We start from the raw sequence: 19,856 nt of genomic DNA on the forward strand, positions 1-19,856 counted from the left end.
TATTCTGTGGATGAGGAAGCCGAGGCACGGAGAAGTGAAGTGACTTACAAAAGGTTGCTCAGCTCATGGGGACATGCACGGCTGGGATGGAAACCTGGCCACCTCGCTGCCATCTCAGCCCACAGTCAGCTCTCTCCTTTGTTTCTGTGACCATTTCAATTTTGCTTCTTACTATTTCTTAATTTTTTTTCCTGTTTCCATCCTTTCCCTACTTCTCCTTCCCTTTCTTTTGGCCTTTTATGTCTCTCCTATCCTTCCCATAATTAACCTTTGAGCTCCTTTTTTTCTTTTTCTAAAGAGAGACAGCACAAGTGGGGGAAGGGGCAGAGGGAGAGAATCTTAAATGGACTCCATGTTAAGCAGAGCCCGATTCAGGCCTTGATCTCACAACCCTGAAACCATGACATACGCTGGTTCAGCGAATGGTTCTTGAATGGTTCATGCCATTCACTCACCTATCCTTACGTAATCAGGTAATGTTGCTTTTATTTCTCCGGATATCTTTCTCCTTCAAGTGTGGAGTCTTTTGTTGTTTTCTGTTAAGATGTTTTATATTGGTCTCTACTCGAGCCCTCTCTGAAAAGCATACTTCTTTCATTTCTCCCACGTTACATGCATAGGTGGAGTTGTTTTGTTTTGCTTTGCTCTTTCCAGCTGTAGTTGCTTCTCCTTTTACGAAGTTACTTCTCTACTTTTGGTGAGTAGGCTAGGGTTTAACTTGATGTTAAGTCCATTTTTGCCACAGAATTTGGTGATTACTTTAACCAGTGAATATCCTAGTAATCTAAGAATAATGAGGTATTCAAAATCATATTCCATATTCAGAAAACAACACAAGATGTGACCATTTAAGAGAATTGTTATACGAGAAGAGAATATGTTGGACAAAAAAGTGTTTCTGTAAGCCAAAGGCAGGTCTAGTTTGGATCAAAATTGTGGGTAGATGTAGATAGAGATGTAGACAATGCATCTTGCTTTCATGCTGGGACTGAGTCAGTTTAGAAATCCTCTGTTTATACATGGTAGGTCAGTAGACATCCAGGAACCTCAGAATTCCCAGGCTGAACCAAACCCAGGGGGGCTGCTCTCTGACCTCTGATGCCCTTAGAAGTATCCCTTCCTCGAATAGTGAAAGGTTGCTTAAACAGGGAGACTCTGGGTCTGCCACCAATCAGCTGAGTGATCTTGAGCAGCTCACGGCACCACGGGGCCTTGGTTTTCTCAGACATGAAGTAAGGAAGCTGAGTGTAAAAGACCACTTAGGAAGTCTCCTTACTTTTCAGTGACTCACTAGTATCTTAACTAGAGCCAAAATGAACAATAGAGACCTAAATATGATTTATTTCAGACATACAACTAATTAACTCAATAGAGAAGTAAAACCCTGCTGACCATGGGAATTTTCTGGAACTGTCTCGATTTAAAATATTTTAATCCATTTTCCTCATAAATACATGTACTCACCCTTTGCAAATGCTTCCTCTGAAGTTCCTTGGGGTCGTGGCCATGGAGGCACTTTACCTAGTGCAGAAAAAATTCTCTGAAGTAGGCCCCATCCCATATATTTTTCTGAATAAGAAATTTGTGTTCTGGGGTTTATCTTTGCCATTCACTCACCAAAGGAAATTGTTTTTCTTTCATTCCCTGAGACTGTTTCCAGCAGGAAGCAAAATGCAATTTGATGGAAATGATGATGGCCATACCCTAATCTACCCAATTATATCAACACTAGATTAAATTATCACATAGTTTACAAAGTCTAAGTTGAAATTGTCACCTTTGGGAAGGGCTCAGATAATAGCTAATTGGTGACATCATAGTCCACCTGCAGCAAAGTGCTTGATTAGCCAAAGTTTCAGTCCTGTGAGAGGGGTGGGGGGCAGCTGATCAGAGAAGTTTTCTGTTTACACACCAGCCTCCCAGCACTGAGCCATTATAAGGAGCTCAGGGACCACCTGGGTGGCTCAGTCGGTTGAGCCTCAGCTTCTTGGTTTCAGCGTATGTCATGGTTTCAGGGTTGTGAGATCAAGGCCTGAATCGGGCTCTGCTTAACATGGAGTCCATTTGAGATTCTCTCCCTCTGCCCCTTCCCCCACTTGTGCTCTCTTTAGAAAAAGAAAAAAAGGAGCTCAAAGGTTAATTATGGGAAAGTAGGGTTTTAACAAACTTTTTGAAATAGGAAAATCCCTTATACTACTTGTTTTTTTTTCCCCCTTTTTAAGTAAACGCCCAATGTGGGTGAACTCACGACCCCAAGATCTGGAGTCGCATACTGTGCTGACTGAGCCAGCCAGGCGCCTCTAGTTATTTTCTGTTTTTAAGAAAAATAATATGGTGGTATGCTTTTTATTTTATATTTTTAAGGACTTACAATTAAGAAAAATTTAGAATTGAATGAATATATTCAGAATATTCTTACTGTTAGGGTTTTCAAACCTGAGCAGAATCTACAGACTGTTTTTTCCTAGCTCTCTACGAACTCACCTGACCAAGGTCACTGGACTTCACAGTACCCACCTGTTACAGCTGAGAAATGGCAGAGAAAAAATAGCAAAACCTTTCATAGCCCTCTGGCCAAGCAAATGCAAACTAAATTATATTTTAAATCATTTTACAGTGTGTGACAGTTTTGATTCTTTCATTTCATCAAGCTAGCTTGTTACCAATGAGTGGCAGGTGGCTTTGTTTACCGTGAATGGGGTCTTCTGGTTAGACTTTTAAGGAGGGGCCATTTGTCAAGTGCAACAGCCCTCTTCATCACAGTATTCCCAACAGTTGTCCAGAATCTAGATGTTACACAATGGCTGAGGAATGCTTGTATTGAAATGGAAGGTAACTTGACAAATCAGGGGGAAAGAATGAGCCACTGCATAAAGAAATTCAATGAGAAAGAGTTTTTCCTCTTTTCTTGCCCAAGTTACTAGTGGTCTGTCCCTCTCCCCCTGTAGATTTTGAATGGTGTTGTGGTGCCAAGGGAGTGAAGGTAACGGACATAAAAGAATCATTTGTGCCCATTTCCCAATCCCACAGATCTCTATTGGCCACAGACCTTGAACATGACACTGCAATTTCCTGGTGCCACACATGAGTAATAAGCAGCTGTTTCTGAAACTGTGGTTTGGAGAAGGCAGCACTAGGTTATTTTTTAACTTAATTGTAATTTTTGATTGGTCTGCAAGAAAGTAAATCAAATAAAGTCTGTTGTCTTAGTCTGCAAGAAAGCCATAGGCCTCAAATTCCAATGCTGACCATCTTGACCAGAATAGAAAGGGGGGAAAATGTGTGTATCCCTGAGCTGGAAGTTCAACCAGGCAGCTTTCGTGGGCTGCAGTCACACAAGAAGGGTAAGCATATTTGTTTTATTTGTCAGCCAGCTGGATGATGAAAAGTGACATTTGCCAGCTCCTTGAGTTTTAGAAGTACCTGAAATGAGTGAAAAGAATTGTAGAAAGACTGCAAAAGTAAAAAATAGAATTATGAAGATACCAGCTTGATGTTGCCTTTTGTCCTTATCCTACCACGTGATGAGAAGACACGTAATTTTATTTATTTTATTTAAATTCAATTTGCCAACATATAGTATAATACCCAGAGCTCAGGGACACATAACTTTAAATTACAAATGAAAGTATATATTCTTTGACTACCTGACCAATAAAATACCTCTCACATATGCACACTCTCCAAATAAGTCAATCAGAGTAGTACCTTCCTTAGTACAAGAAATTAAGTATAATGGAAAACAGAAGCAAACACTTTTCCCCCATTTTGGACATCTGCCTTTTCTCAAGGAGATAGGGCAGTTTGGTACAAAGAAGATGAGGAGTAGTCAGGGGGCTGGGAGATGGGGAAGAGCTACAGATGTCTTCTGCTAACTACTTTGTCATGATTTTGTTCACGTAGACTGGCCATTTGAGGAAAATAAGTGGAAGGATAACAACCTTATCTCAGTTCTATTTCACCTTCACTCCTGACATCCCTAAATGACCACCTGATTAACGGAAACCACAAGCCTGTTATGCTAAACATGGAATGGCCTTGTGACTTTTGATGGGTTATTATAAAGTTATATTAACCTGTGACTAATTACAAGCAAGAAAAGATTAAGAAAGATAGTTTCCAAGTGTTGCTAAGGTGTTATATGAGTGAGTCAAATCAAGCTTGAGGTGTGTTGACTGTCTTTCCCCAGCATCCTGCCTGGCAAAAAGAAGCCTTGTTCCTTTATTAACAGCAGTGTTGGAGGGAATGGAACTGACCGCTTTACATTAATTGCTACTGATTCTATCCAACAGAAAGACAATTTGATACCGTTTAAAAAATGATATGTAGGGTGCCTGAGGGACTCCGTTCATTCAGCCTCTGACTCTTGTTTTCAGCCCAGTTCATGATCCCAGGGTTGTGAGATCAGGTCCCGAGTCAGACTCTGCACTGGGCATGGAACCTGCTGAAGATTCTCTCTCTTCCTCTCCCTTGGCCCTTCCTCCTCCCACCTCTCTCTCTCTTTCTTGCTCTCTCTCCCTTTAGAAATGACATTAAAAAAAGACCTTTCTTTTCTCCCCCCTGCTGTAAATCTCAAGTGTTTGAAAGTTGGAATGAATCTAAATCATCTAAAGTTTCTATTTAGATTAAGATAAATAATAAGCTATTATTTATTAATTACTTGCTCTAAGTTAGACATTATATCCAGTGCTTTCATTATAATAAATCTGATCCGTCCTTCGACCCTACGAGGTAGGTATTATCCTAACTTTTCAGCTGATGAACTGGGGCTCGAAAAGGTTAAGTAATTTACCAACATCTCGTGGCTGGAAAGCGGATGAACTAGAATAGGTACTCAGATCAGCTTTGCCTTTTCCACTCTGCTTTGCTGCTTCCCAGTACCCAGAGACAAGTAAGTTCTGAGGGAATATGGAAAACTCTGTAATGTCAGCCTCTCTGGGAGACTCCCTGGTGAATCAAACTACCACACACCAGAAAAATACAGCCAAGTTGTCAAGCTAAAACTACGAAGGTTAGGTTTTGTTTTTCTTTTTTTAAACAAGCTTTGGCCAGTTTTATTAAGGAAGTACTTTTGTGGTTTTCTTTGTCCTGATCAGTCCTGGCTTGCTCTTAGTGGTATCAGAATCCCCTGAATCAACTCTAATCTAAATACCCAGTTTGCAGAACTTTTCCCCATGCCGGGCCCTATTGAAGACTGTTGTTACTCTATGTAGTAACACTACCCGGGGAAGTGCTCCAATTTAGGGTTGACACAAAAGAGGTCTCATGTGTGACTTCTCTCAGGCTGTGTGGTTGCTGGCAAGCTTGTTAGCTTATTGGACATTTGACTTTTCCCTACCCATAGTCATTTTCCAGACCCATTGGCATCCTGGTGGCCCTTTTCTACTTGGTTCTCATTTGGACCCTGAAGATAGTGGCTCCTTAGGCTTTGGTCTTCTGTGAGGCCATCCTCTTTGTGGTGTTTATGGAATATGTTCCTAACCTTAAGGCTCCACCAAGATGGATAGGAATTGGGAGTGTAAGTTGCAAGACTCTTGGAGGCAGGAGGAGGTGGTAGGGGTGTAGGATACTTGATTTCTTTTTAAGCAATCATCCAAAGTGAAGATATATCTGATTTTTAAAAAGAACCAAGGAGATTTTTTTTTTTTGAACCAAGGAGATTTCATACTTAGAACCTACTTCTTTGTGGTGATGAAACTTCTAGACCAGAAGCCAGAAGAGCTGGATTCTGTTTCCAGTGCTGCTAGTAGTTGTATTCAAAGACAAGCTTTAAAAAAAAAAAAAAAAAAAGACAAGCTTTAAACGTCCTAAATATATCTGTACCTATAGTTTTCTTTTCTATACTATTAAAGAAATGTGTGTACATTCTAAAATAAACGTATAGACTATTACCTCACTTTTCTGGAGGAAAAACTTTCAGCATCGTCAGCTCTTTGGAACATGGCCATGAACCCTACGCTAACAAATAGAGCAATTAAGTATAAAGAAGCAAAAAAAGTTCCTGAACAGCTGAGCAGCCACCAGGTCCTCGCACTCTTTATGCTCTTCCCTAAATCACACAGCAGAATGATTAAAAATGTTTATGACACAAAGACACCCCTAAGATGTGACTGCTGCTGGCAAGGAGGAAAATAGGAAGGCATCCTTGGTCAATCAACAAGAACTCATGTCCCTGGCAGAAGGGATATTTAAAACAAGTGTGAGACTCAGTCTTTGCCTTCAAGCAATTTACATTCTTAGATCGTTCCATATAAAATCACCATTTTATAGGTAAAATCACCGTTTTACAGTTAGTATCACCATTTTTATATGTTCAGTCTGGTTGGATAAGGAAAACAATCACATGTTAAACAATAGTAAAGAGTACAAAACAGCATCAAGTTCTGTATTAAATTATATAAAAGTAAATTATATGAAGCACAAGAGAAGTGTAACAGTTGAAGTAGCCAAAGATGGCTTTCCAGATGAAACTGACTAGATCTGAGCCATGAAGCCTAGGTGAAATATAAATATGTGTTAAGAAGTGAAACTTAAGACAGGAAATGACATGGGTGAAGGCACAAGAGCAAAAGTAAGCATATTCTACACAAGGAAAAGTTTTCTTAAAATGGAAGGTATGTATAAGAAATGGAAAATGAGCCTGGATAAATAGTATGGAATAAGTTAATGGAGACGCTTGCACACCAAGCAAAAACGTAAGCTCCAGTCTTATCTGGTTCACTCCTTTAGTGAGTATATAGGACATTGTAACTCAATATAATTTTATGAAATGAATGAGTGAACTTTTACTAACAACAAAATAAGAATTCAAGATTTGAAAGAAGAGATGATATTTGATAAAGATGATGTCCAAAATTGGTTAGTATATATGCTGTGGATGAACCAGAGGGAAAAGACTGGCTTCCAGAAGTAAAACTAGAAAATGATTTCATTAATCTAGAGAGGAGTGTTAATAGCTGGCAAGACAGGAAAAAGAGACTTATTTATACCAGAGATATTCAAAAGAGAATCAACATGAACCTTGAAAACATTATGCTGAAAGAAGCAGTCATAAAAAGCCATATATTGTATGAGTCTATTTATATGAAATGTCCAGAAGAGGTAAATCTATGGAGACAAAAAAAGATTATTGGTTCCTTAGGGCTTGGTGGGGAGGAGACAGGTTATGGGGGGGAAAAGGAGCAACTGCTAATAGGTATAGGGTTTTTTGCAAGTGTTGGTGAAATGTTCTACAACTGACTATGATGATGGCATACAACTCTGTGAATATGCTAAAAACCATTTAACTGTAGACTTTACATAGGTGAATTACTTGGCATGTTAATTGTATCTCAAAGCTGCTATTAAAAAGGAGAGGGAATTAATAAATGTGGTGAATGACTATATGTGTTTGATGGAGAAAACGAACCATTCACTGTAGACTACATAATTTCCAGTTTAATTCTCATGGAAATAGCGAGAATATCTGCTAACACCATTACGTCAAATTATTTTAGGGTCACTGGACAATGAAATAAAACATGAAACATAAATAAGAGATATAACATTAGAAAGGAAGGGACCAAGTTATTACTTTCAGAAAACCCAAAAGAATCACCTAAAAGTGATTTGCATTCATGAAGATTCAGTGAAATAGTTATATATAAGATATACTCAAATGTCAATATATTCTAAAACCAGCAATAGCTAATAAGGAAAAGTATTATATAAAAGTTTAACCCTAAAATAACCTATAGTGTGAGTTGCTTATACAGGGAAAAATAACCCAAAACTTTATTAAGCAATAACAAATGAAGATTTAATAAAATGGAAATATGGGTAAGGTCCTTTGATAGGGAGAATAAATATTATAAAGATACCAGTCCTCAGATTAATTTTTTAAAGCTTATTAAAGTCTTCCAATAGAAATATATTTACATTTCTGGCAGTGTAAATTTGGTGAAATATTTGAAAAGCCTTCAAAATGTTCACACCCTTTGTCTCAAGGAAGTTTTCTAGCAGAAAAAAAAAAAAAAAAAACCCTTTATGCATAAGATGCCCAGCCTTCTCCTTTAGACCCTAGATAATAACTTTCTTCCACATATTCCCTTCTCACCCTCAGCTCCTCCAAAAAATCTTTACTCACCTGGTTTCTGGACTGTTCTATATCCTGATGTTTTCCCCCAACTGAGCTATATTTTGTTCGTGCATCTCTAAATGTGTCATTAACCTTGGTTGTTTAGGAAAGAGGAACATAAGTAAAACCAAACTCTGCTGAACTATTGTTACCACAATTTAGAAATAACCCTATGACACATTGGAAAGTGTTTACCGGTGGTTGGTATAAGATTTGGTAGTGGTTATTTCTTAGAAAGTGTGTATCATCTGGTGGTATTAGGAGTACACGTTACTGGGGTTCATCAATGTTAATGGCTCTTGAGAAAATATAAATAAAAGGAGGTTGGCCTATGGCTTCCTGAAAGAAGTGCAGAGGAGAGTAAGTAAAAGGATGGTAGAAAATGTACTTGCTTGACTCAAAAAACAGCCAGCATAATTTCTATTCTCTTTATTAAGAAAAAATCCACTCTTATAAAGCAGTGTACATTATTTTCTATTCACTTTCTGTATCTTAATACAAAAATAATATACATTGTTTTTAAAAATGCAAAAAAACTATATACACACACAGTGAAAGATCTGCTTTTCCAACTTGTTCTCTTCATTTTTAAAACATCATGAGATTATTCCATGATGTGAAAGTATCCAGCTATTACCAGTTATTTCTAACTATTTCCAAATTAAATTGAATCTTCGTTATGTCAAAATCAGCATGTATATAGCCATGCATGGATGAGAAAGAAGGCAGATTTTTTTCATATCAGTTTTGAACTGCTGAAGTCTTTGAAGCTCATTCAGCATTACTTAAGTGAAAAGGGATCTGACTAACCATTGGTTCCAGACTCATGGATGTTTGCAGGCCAACAGGTAACGTAATAGTGGTATGCAGGCAGATTCAAAATAGTAGGACCTAGAAGGGGACAACTGTCAACCGTAGAACATGTGCTTCTGTGGGAGCAAGCAGCCCCTACTCATAATCAGGATCATCATCATGTTGGAATTCAGGCCTGGTTTTGCTAAATCTGATTATTTTTCCCAAAAAGCCCAAATTCAGGATTTTTCTGTGAAATCTCCCAGTTATCAGATTGGATCATTTTTTAAAACACTAAAATTAAAAAAAAAAAAATCCTCAGGCTGAATGCAGCTCTCAGACTGTCAAATTGCAATCTCTTTATATTAACATACTTATTATCAGCACCAAAAGAAACCTATTTTTCCACATTTGTTACATGTTTTGGGGAAGATGGTAAAAGAAGCTATACTATTAACTTATCAGAGGATAGGTATTATTGAATTTACAACATAATATTCTACGTTAATGTTTACCTTGCATGTTTTCTAATCTTGGGAAATCTACCCCACTCCTCTAATAGCACACCATAACAGTAAGTTGGTCTATGAAAGTAGCGTTCCCCATTTGTTGGTTCTCAATTCCCTATATCACGCTACAGTGAAAGAGGAATACAAAAGAAGTTTCAACATCTTTATTTTCCAACCTCCAGCGGTTTAAACCAGAGAGTTCTTTTGGAGTGAAAATACTGTCTTTTCTTTCTCAGAGTTGCTGAGAAATTATAATTAGAGGTTTTCCTGTTGTGTAAAGGAAAGGAATTCCAGTCTTCCTGGGTCTGCAAGACTTCTCTTCTCAATGGATTTGCTTCCCTGTCCCATTTCTCTTTCCGCAGGTAATAGAGGGGAAGCTGGCTCCATTCTTGGGCAAGGTCATTAAATTTGCCACCTCACACGTATACAGCTGCAGTCTCTGTAGCCAGAAGGGGTTCATCTGTGAAATCTGTAACAATGGAGAGATCCTCTACCCTTTTGAAGATATTTCAACAAGCAGGTACAGAATCTCTTGTCTTATAAAAGTATACCTTAATATGTCACATGAAGTTTTATTTGGTCAAATCAGGCCAACTTTTAGTCAAGCACTGTATCTCTCTTACCTTGTATCGGATTTCCCTTATTCGAGGAGAACATTTTTTACCCTTTGGTTTCCTATATTCATTCCCAGCTCACTTCACTATCTTTATCCAGAATGAGATAAAAGAGTTGCAAAAAAAACATCACCTAACTCTGCCTTCTTAGGTAATGAAGAGTGTTTAGATTCATTTTTAGAATGAAGATCAGGGAAGAAGAATCCTCACAACATTTCAGGGCCAAATGATAGGCAAAGGGAAATCACAGTTTCATAGCAATGCTAAAACTGGACTGACCACCAGGAATAAAACTACAAGACACTGGGGAACAGCTGTCTGGCTTACCACATGCGTTTCTCCACAGATGCGCTGCAGTGTGGTGATGAAAGTTTTAGGATCCAAAGGAGAGAAAAGTGGGAGTTTATGTGGGATTATTTTTCTAACCAAAGTAATATTTGGGCATCATCGCGTTCATTGATTGATGGATGATTTTCTTCTCCCGCTAACTTGAGAGTAGGGTTTTTACTATTGCTTTTCTTGAATCACAAAATGATACATATCACTTTTCCTTTCATTCCAAAAGCATCATAGAAATATATACTGTTTATGTGTCTGTGCACTGGCTTCTTTGGCCATGAAATCATGCTTCATTTCCCACCCAGCAGGGCTCACTTACACTGTGGTTCAGAACAGAAGGGGAGGCATGTAGCCAGGGAGAGCTGAAGCATGTAGGGTAAAACTAAGATATTAAGAGTTGACTCAGCTCTTCTGGCCTCTTCTTAAACCCACAGACTCTTTGTAAACATACAGGAACTTGGGTTGGCTCCACACACAGAAAGATACACACACACACACTCCAGCCTTATTTCCTGAGTACAGGTACTTAACTCATAGCCTAGAGATTACAGACTTCTTAAAAATGTACACCACACAAAAACTTGTACACAGATGTTCACAGCAGTATTCATAATAGCCAAAAAGTGTCCATCAACTGATGAATGGATAAACAAGATGTGGTATATCCATATATTGGAATATAATCCAGTCTGAAAAGGAATCTGATACGGGCTGCAGTATGGAACCTTAAAAACATTATGCCAAGTGAGAGAAGCCAGACACAAAAGGCCACATATTTTATGTTTTGTGTATATGAAATGTCCCAAATAGGCAAATACATAGAGACAGAAGGTAGATTAGTAGCTGCCTCGGTCATGGGAGAATGGAAAAAGAATAACTCCTCATGGGTACTAATTTGTTTTAGGAGTAACAAGAATGTTCTGGGATTAGACTGTGGTGATGGTTACATGGTCTTGTGAATACACTAAAAATCACTGAATTATAAACTTTAAAAGAATGAATTTTATGGTATATGCATTAGATCATAATCAAAAGTGTTTAATAAAAAAATAAAAATTAAGTTAAAAATGCTTCCAACTGTATAAACTATATGCTGGGTCACAAAAAAAATTTCAATAAATTTTTTAAAAGATTTTATTTATTTGAGAGAGAGAGAGAACACAAGCAGGGGAGGGAGGAACCAGGGGAGAGGGAGAAGTAACTCCCCACTGAGCAGAGAGCCCAGTGCATAGCTCCATCCCAGGACCCTGAGATCATGACCCGAGCCAAAGGCAGCTGCTTAACCAATAGCCACCCAGGTGTCTCATGAGTTTCAATAAATTTTTAAAAATTGAAACCATACCAAGTATATTCTCTGACACATTGAATTAAGATCCCCAATAGGAAAAAAATCTGAGAAACCCTCAAATATTTGGAAATTAAATCAAACAAACTAAAAATTTATAGTCAAAGAAGAAATAAATTACAAGAGGAGTTTTAAAATATTTTGAAATGAATGAAAATGAAATATAAAATTAAAAAGTATGTAATGCAGCTAACATAGTACTTAGAGTATAACCTATAGCTATAAACATATCATGAAAAAACACGTCAGAAAAAAAAGAAAGGAGGGGCACCTATGGCTCAATGTTTGAGCATCTGCCTTTGGCTCAGGTTGTGATCCCGGGGTCCTGAGATCAAGTTCCACATTGGGCTCCCTGCAGGTAGTCTGCTTCTCCCTCTGCCTATCTTTCTCTTTCTCTCTCTCTCTCATGAATAAGTAAATAAGATCTTTTTTAAAACAAAAGAAAAAAAAAAGAAAGGTCTCAAATCCATTACCAGAAATTCCTTTGAGAAGCCAGATAACAAAGAACAAACTAAATCCAAAGTGAGCAGAAGAAAGTTAAGAGTAAAGATTAGAGCAGATATCAATGAAATGGAAGATAGAAAAACAGTACAGCAATGAAATTACAAATTGCTTTTTTTTTTTTTTTTTTTTTTACAAATTGCTTCTTGAAAGAATCAACAAAATTGAAAACTCTTTGGCTAGATTGACCAAGAAATTAGTAGGAAAGACCAAATACTCAAAATCAGGAAGGAAAAAGGAAAAAGCAATTAAAAGAATTATAAAGAAATACCATAAATGACTATATTCCAACAAGTTAGACAACTTAGATGAAATGAATGTTTCTAGAAAAACAAATTACCAAAATAGATTCAAGAAGAAATAGAAATATGAATAGCCCTATAACAAGTAAAGAAACTGAATTAATTTGTTTTTAAGTCTTCCCATAAAGCCAGATGACTTCATAGATGAATTTTGTTGAATATTTAAAGAAGCAATACCAATCCTTCACGCGGGGATAAAGAGGGGTATCACATAATGATAAAGCAGTCAGTTCTCCAGGAAGGCACAACAATCCTTGATGTGCACAAGCAGAGTCACGATATATGTGACAAAAAAAAAAAAAAAAAAATTACAAGGAGAAACAGACAAATGCACAACTATATGTATCTATCCACTATTATAGTTAGACTTCAACATCCCTCTGTCAGTAACCAGCAGGCAGAAAATCAGTTTAAGCATATCGTTAAGCTGAAAAGCATTATCAGTCAACTGGATCTAACTGACATCTCTGCCAATTCATGTTGTTCATCCAACAACAACGGAATATGCATTCTCAAGCTCACATGGAACATTTAACAAGAGAGACCATATTCTGGGCCATAAAATACATCTGAACAAATTTACAAGAATAGAAATCATGCAAAGTATGCTTTCAAGCCATAAGGAAATTAAACTAGAAATCAGTAACAATGATACCTGCAAAATCCCAACATTTTTGTAGATTAAACAATATATTTGTAAGTAACACATGAGTTGATAATTTATCTCCACACAAAACCTTACACAGAGATGTTTATAAGCAGGTCTACTCATAATTACCAAAAGCTGAGAACAACCTAGGGGTCCTTCACATGTGGATGGATAAATAAACTGTGGTATATCCATGTGATGGAATATTATCCAGCGATAAAAGAAATGAGCTATAAAGCCAAAAAAGGACATGGAGGAACTTTAAATGCATATTACAGAAAGAAAGAAGCAGTCTGTAAAGGCTATGAATTAGAGTTGGACTGTACGAGTCCAACTATGTAACATTCTGAAAGGAGCAAAACTGCAGAAACAGTGAAAAATAAAATGAAATCAGTGATTACCAGGGGCTCGGGAATACGTAAGGAAAGATGACCAGGTAATGCACAGGAGGTTTTTTAGGGTAGTAAAATTATTCTGTATGTGTATATATATCTGTGTGTGTATATATATGCCCACTATAACATTTGTCAAAACTCATATAGCTGTGCAACACGGAGAGAACCTTAATTTAGACTGTTGACTCTGGGCAGCCCGGGTGGCTCAGCGATTTAGAGCCACCTTCAGCCCAGGGCATGAGCCTGGAGACCCGGGATCGAGTCCCACGTCAGGCCTGCTTCTCCCTCTGCCTGTGTCTCTGCCTCTCTCTTTCTCTGTGTCTCTCATGAATAAATAAATAAAATCTTTATTTTTATTTTTATTTTTTTTTTTAATTTTTTATTTATTTATGATAGGCACACAGTGAGAGAGAGAGAGGCAGAGACACAGGCAGAGGGAGAAGCAGGCTTCATGCACCGGGAGCCTGACGTGGGATTCGATCCCGGATCTCCAGGATCGCGCCCTGGGCCAAAGGCAGGCACTAAACCGCTGCGCCACCCAGGGATCCCAATAAAATCTTTAAAAAAAAAAAAAAACCTGTTGACTCTAATGATGTGTCAATATGGGTTCATTCATTATAATCAATTTACCACACAAATGCAAAATGTTGATAATAGAGAAAACTGGGCTTAATTTTTCTGTCAATCTAAAACTGTCCTAAAAAAATAAAATTAAAAAAAAAAAAACCACAATGCATCCAGCTGACCAGTTGACTCAAATACCAAAGCTAATCAATGTGAATAAACTATATTAGGACAATTTCAGATTTACAGACAATTCACAAAGATGGTACAGAAAATTCGCATATACCCCACACCCAGTTTCCCCTATTAACATCTTATATTAAAATGGTATATTTGTTACAATTCATGAGCCCGTATTGATACATTATGATTAGAGTCCATAGCTTTTTCAAATTTCCTTAGGTTTTTTTTTTTTTTTTTTTAATTTCCTTAGTTTTTACCTAATTTTCTTTTCTGTTCCAGGATACCACATTACATGTAGTTGTGACATCTCCTCTTGGCTATGACTTTTCTTAGACTTTGGTTTTTAGGACATTGATAGTTTTGAGGAGTATTTTGTAGAACCCCTCTGTGGGATAGACTTGATGTTTTTCTTACGATTTCTCTGCGTTTTATGAGTTTGGGGAGGAAGACCACAGGCATAAAGTGCCATTCTCATCACATCAGACCACGGGTACATACTAACAACATGACTTACCACTGCAGTGTTTGTGTCAGGTTTCTCCACTGGAGATACTCTTCTCTCCCCACCTTTTCCATATTATCCTACACTTAAAGAGTGAAGATTATACTCCACTTCCCTTGGGAGTGGAGTTTATACAAAATTATCTGGAATTCTGCTTGAGTGATTTGTCTCTTCTTCCTATTTATTTTTTTAAATTATCTATTCACATCAGCATGAGCAGGTGCATATTTGTTTTATTTTTTTGGGTTATAATCCAAGATTATTTTGTTGCCCAAACTGTTCGAATTTATGCCCTCCAGCTCTTGCAACTGGCTCCTGCATCATTTTTGACATACTCATATCATTGTGGGGTTTTGGTTTTGATCATTTCCATACTTTCTTGTGGTACCAGATGTTCTAGACACATCATATATATTTCTTGTCCTAATCCTAAAAGTAGCCATTTCTCCAAAGAGCCCAGGTTGCTTTTATTTGAGAATATAATATTAGAAACCAACATCAGGGCACTAGGTCGCACACACATTTTTTAAAGCCCTCAATCCCAGGACTCATCCCATGACAAGGGAAGGATGCTTCCCTCTGACTACACATCAGAATCTCCTGTGAGACTTGTTGGTTTTTTTTTTTTTTTTTAACTCTAAGAATCTATCTTCAAAGGCTTACCATGTGATTCTGCATCACAGCCAGAAGAATCACTGCTCTAAATAGCTGTGGCCATGGGCAGAGGTGCCAGATTCTTATAAGAATGATCACATTAGCACGTCTGTAGGTTCAGGGTACCCTTTACCCAGCAGGAAGGAATATGTAGCTAAAGATGTGCTGAATAATTAAATGTGATTAATAAAAATAAATTTAAATAGTGGGGTAATTTTTTAAATTTACATGTAACTGAAATCTTGATGGGTAAGTAATGTGATTTTGTGAGATTTGCTTCAAAATAATCTCATGTTGCAAAAAATAATAATCTGACAGTGGGAGACAGGTAATAGATATAAATGAAAGATAATTGTTGAAGCAAGGTGATAGGTACACAGAGGTTTATTACACTATTCTCTCTACTTTTGAGTATGTTTGAAATTTTCCATAAGACATATTTAAAAATCTGTAAGTAATTGGGATGCCTGGGTGGCTCAGCGTCTGCCTTTGGTCATGATCCCAGGGCCCTGGGATCAAGTCCCGCATCAGGCTCCCCGTAGGGAACCTGCTTCTCCCTCTGCCTATATCTCTGTCTCTCTCTGTGTCTCTCATGAATAAGTAAAAATCTTAAAAAAAAAAAAAAAAGTAAGTCAAAAGCTTAGGTATGATATATTCAGTGAATTCATCACCATGTATCCTTGACCACCTTGCTAAAGTCCACACGTCTGTGTCCTCAGATATATACTTAATATCCCTTCAGATTCGAACATCATTTGAACAGCATAATTACAACTCAGTAAGAAAGCATTCCACAAGTATCAGAACTATCCATCCTTTGAATAAGTGAGCATACTGATTTATTATTTATTTATTGAGCATACTGTGTTTGTGCACGGGGCTAGGCTCTGGGGACACACAGTGAACATGGCATGCTCCTGCTCACAATTTGTTCAGTCTCTAGTAAGAGACACTGAGCCATTAGGCAGTTATGCTGAAGTGTTAGAGGAGCCACAGTCTAGCGGGTAGTCCCAGAGCACTAAGAAGGGGCATCATCCATAGGAGTTATGGACACTGTTGGTGAAAAAGCAGTTCACAATTTCTAAACTGTTAGAGAGCTCCATGTTGAACTCTAAAGCACTGACTTAGGTACTTCAGTATCAGAATATACTTGGTTTTAACACACTTATTTGATAATGACCATATGTCAAACACTGATCAGCTCTTCAGACTTTTTCCTTATTGAATTAATTGTTATGCAGGAGGAAGCTTCCTGAATATGTAATTTAAAAATATAGCCCTAGTGTTAATTTTTAGAACGCCATCTCTGACAGATATAGAGAAAGTGTTGGGGTTGTAGGGAAATGGCATTAATAATGTACTGATACTGGTGCCAGCAATTTACATAGCTCATCATTTCATTTTTAGGCCAGTCCTCTGAGGGGGTACTGTCTCCTCCGTTTAATAATGGGGAAGCCTAGGTTCAGAGGAGGCAATGAACTTGACCCAAGAGATGAGGCCAAAACTAGAACCCAAGTACATCTGACTCCAAAATCCATGCTTCTTCCATTACCCATCACTGTTTCTTCTGTACCTACAGTCTTCAAACCAGTTTTGCAGTATACCCCCTAAAAGACATGTGAAGAAACTATGTGCTTCTGTTGTTAAAGAAGCCTCCTCCCAAACTGTTATTTTGAATTCTCCCTATATGTGCCATGGTAAAGATTTTTACACTTGGAGCAGTAGGTCAGAGTTAGGTTAGGGTGAGGGAGAGATAGAGCGCCGAGCAGCTGTGATGAGGGGGTGAGGGCAGAGACTATAGTGGAGCCCCCTCCTCTGCACATTGCTAGGCAGGTCAGGAGGCCCAGGGGTGCATGTGGGAGCTGAGGCCTGTGGAAGCTGAGGATGCCTTACTCAGGCTAAGTGTGCTATATAGTATTATCCCCTCACCATTCAGATGATAATGCTGACTGTTTTACATTGAGGTAGTCTTTCTTCTCCAACACAAATTAATTTCCTTCTAAGTAGGAAAACACTAAAATCCAAATTGTAAGATTTTAAATACAATAGTAAGATCCAGAATCACAGAACTTAAGCCTAATCCAGCATTTACGCTTCTAGATAAAGGAAAGCACAGTTTAGAAGAGAGAAACATTCTCTTAAAACAGCAATAAAATTCCACATCCTAAAGAAAGAGAAATGACCAAACATACCTCCTTGATTGAGAATAAGAAGAAATAAAAACTCTAACTTCCAAATTACAAATCAGAAGAATGGACCGATAACACTCTAAGGCTTAAGGGAAAACAGTGAATATAAAAGCAAAAAAAAGTCACCTATATGCACAAAGTGACCCAAGACTTAGATTTTTTTTAAAATCCTTAAATTGCCTTCTATCCAGCTTTCTTTCTGACATCTCTACATATCACTAACCTTCTCGTTATTAAAGACATAATGCTGCTAAAGAGACCATCCTGCTGCACAAATTTGTGTGAAGATGCCATTCTTGAATCTTGAAATGCTTCCAGATCTCAAGTACATGAATACTTCATCTTAAAAACACTCAGCATGCATTTTAACATGAGACTTACAAAATATACCAACTCTCATAAATCAGTTCCAACCTTTTAGTCTGATCCATTTGGTTTTGTTGATTTTTTCTTGTGACATACAAATCATCCCCACAAGTTTTCCAATATGCAAAACATTGCACTTGGAGACTTATGACCCCTATTTATTTTTGGCTATATGTAGATGTGGGCATACTATAAGAAGGGTATACTTAACACTGAATTTGGTGTGTGTGTTTCATATAGTAGGCATTCCATAAATAGTTATCATTTGGTGCAGCTCTCCCCAGAATATCATGCGCATTCACTTAAGAACACCAACAAAGCTTTTTAAATAAACTGGTTAGTTAAGAAAACTTAAAATACTTGAACCATCTGAAATAGAGAAAGATTCTTCATGATTTCTTACATGTTAAATCTAAAAAAACCAAACTCATAGATACAGAGACCAGAGTGGGTGGTGGTTGCCAAATGCAGGGGGTGAAAGTGGTGAAAAGATAAAAACTTCCAGTTATAAGATAAGTTCTGGAGATATAATGTACAGCATGGTGACTAAAGCTAACAGCACTATATCATATATTTGAAAGTTGCTAAGAGAGTGGTAGATCTTAAAATTTCTCATCACAAGAAAAAAAATTTTAACTACACTAGGTGATGGATGTTAACTAAACATTGTGGGTAATCATTTTGCAATATATACACATATGATGAACTCATCATGTCGTATACCTGAAACTAATGCAATGTTATAAGTCAATTATATCTCCATAAAGCTGGGCAGAGAAATATTTGCAAGGACAGAGGAGCATAGTGAAAGTCTGAGTGCATTACTTTATATGTAAGCTTTATCTGTAAAGTTGAAGCAACTGACCTACTGTTTTAAGTATTTCAGCAGTGTGAGCATCAGCCTGCCCAGGTCCCCAACATTTACTTGTCCCAGAGAATGCATTCAAGGAAGTGTTCTTCCTGTTGAGGGGGGAGATCATTTGCAGCTCGGCAGTTACTCTTTTAAAAGGGGTCTGTGTTGTTTGAAGCACTAGGGTTTGGAGAAGCAGATTGAGCATAACTTGACAGTTTTTCTTTGTGTACAGTAGTTGATCACTCCCTCCCCTCCTCCAAGAAATAACGATTACACTCAGGACCTTGAACTTATCAACACTAAACTCTTAGCAGTTGAGTTAACATACTCTGACACCATGTCCAATTTGTACACATTTCAAGAACATTTCCTACATATGTCTATTGAGAATGAACACTGGCCTCATAGAAAAAGCCATAGCAAGTGAGTTTCTAACAGGGCCTCTCCTCTTTTTCATTTTAAGAAATCTATTTTGTTAGGTTACTTACAGAAAAAAGAAGGCCTCCCAGAGAACTCAGCCCAAGCCCCACTGCTTTCATCCATCTGGCCAAATTTCAGAAAGGCCCAGTTTGTACTGAAGAACATGGAGGCTCCTCCCAACACCCTTGTGAATTGGTCTTTGTCATTTTACATTTCATGGCAATCCACACAACCCTGCCCCTGAGGACCTCAACTTGTTGGGGCGTGGAGTTTGGTCTTTGCCTTGGCACTTTCTGCCCTTCCTGAAGCTTCATGTACACACAAAGTTTCCAAGAGCTAATTGCAGTCGAACCTTAAAAAGGTTTAAAAGAGAGAAAGCAACTGCTTTATTATAAAGTACAGAATTGCTTCTTGCTATAGAAGATACTGAGATGCACAGTTTTTGAGCAATCCACTAAGAGCTATGTGTTGTGGGCCCTTGCTTCCTTTGATTTGTCCCTGGAGGATGAACATGGAGATGGCTTTGCCCAAAGTTGTCACTTCCTTAGTTGCCTAGAAAATCA

At 37.8% G+C, this 19,856-nt stretch overlaps 1 protein-coding gene and 1 long non-coding RNA gene across 13 annotated transcripts in view; one reads left to right on the forward strand and one right to left on the reverse strand.

Annotated features, from left to right (window-relative positions):
- PLEKHM3 (pleckstrin homology domain containing M3) overlaps positions 1 to 19,856 on the forward strand; it is a 178,235-nt gene that overhangs the window by 136,638 nt on the left and 21,741 nt on the right. For all 4 annotated transcript variants that reach the window (XM_072812672.1, XM_072812670.1, XM_072812673.1 and 1 more), the window contains exon 7: positions 9,780 to 9,937. In XM_072812672.1, coding sequence (XP_072668773.1) covers positions 9,780 to 9,937 — 158 coding nt within the window. The remainder of the gene's footprint in view (positions 1 to 9,779; positions 9,938 to 19,856) is intronic.
- Positions 1 to 19,856, reverse strand: part of LOC140625401 (uncharacterized) — a 141,118-nt gene that overhangs the window by 84,358 nt on the left and 36,904 nt on the right. For 6 of the 9 annotated variants that reach the window (XR_012024730.1, XR_012024735.1, XR_012024732.1 and 3 more), the window contains exons 2-3: positions 5,680 to 5,767; positions 1,465 to 1,521 (exon numbers count right to left, since the gene is read on the reverse strand). This is a non-coding gene — a long non-coding RNA (uncharacterized lncRNA). Of the gene's footprint in view, positions 1 to 1,464; positions 1,522 to 5,679; positions 5,768 to 9,566; positions 9,887 to 19,856 lie in introns of those variants that run through there. The other 3 variants (XR_012024737.1, XR_012024736.1, XR_012024731.1) reach the window with 3 other exon arrangements.

Source organism: Canis lupus, chromosome 36 (assembly GCF_048164855.1).
Source record: "Canis lupus baileyi chromosome 36, mCanLup2.hap1, whole genome shotgun sequence".
Taxonomy (NCBI): Eukaryota; Metazoa; Chordata; class Mammalia; order Carnivora; family Canidae; genus Canis; species Canis lupus.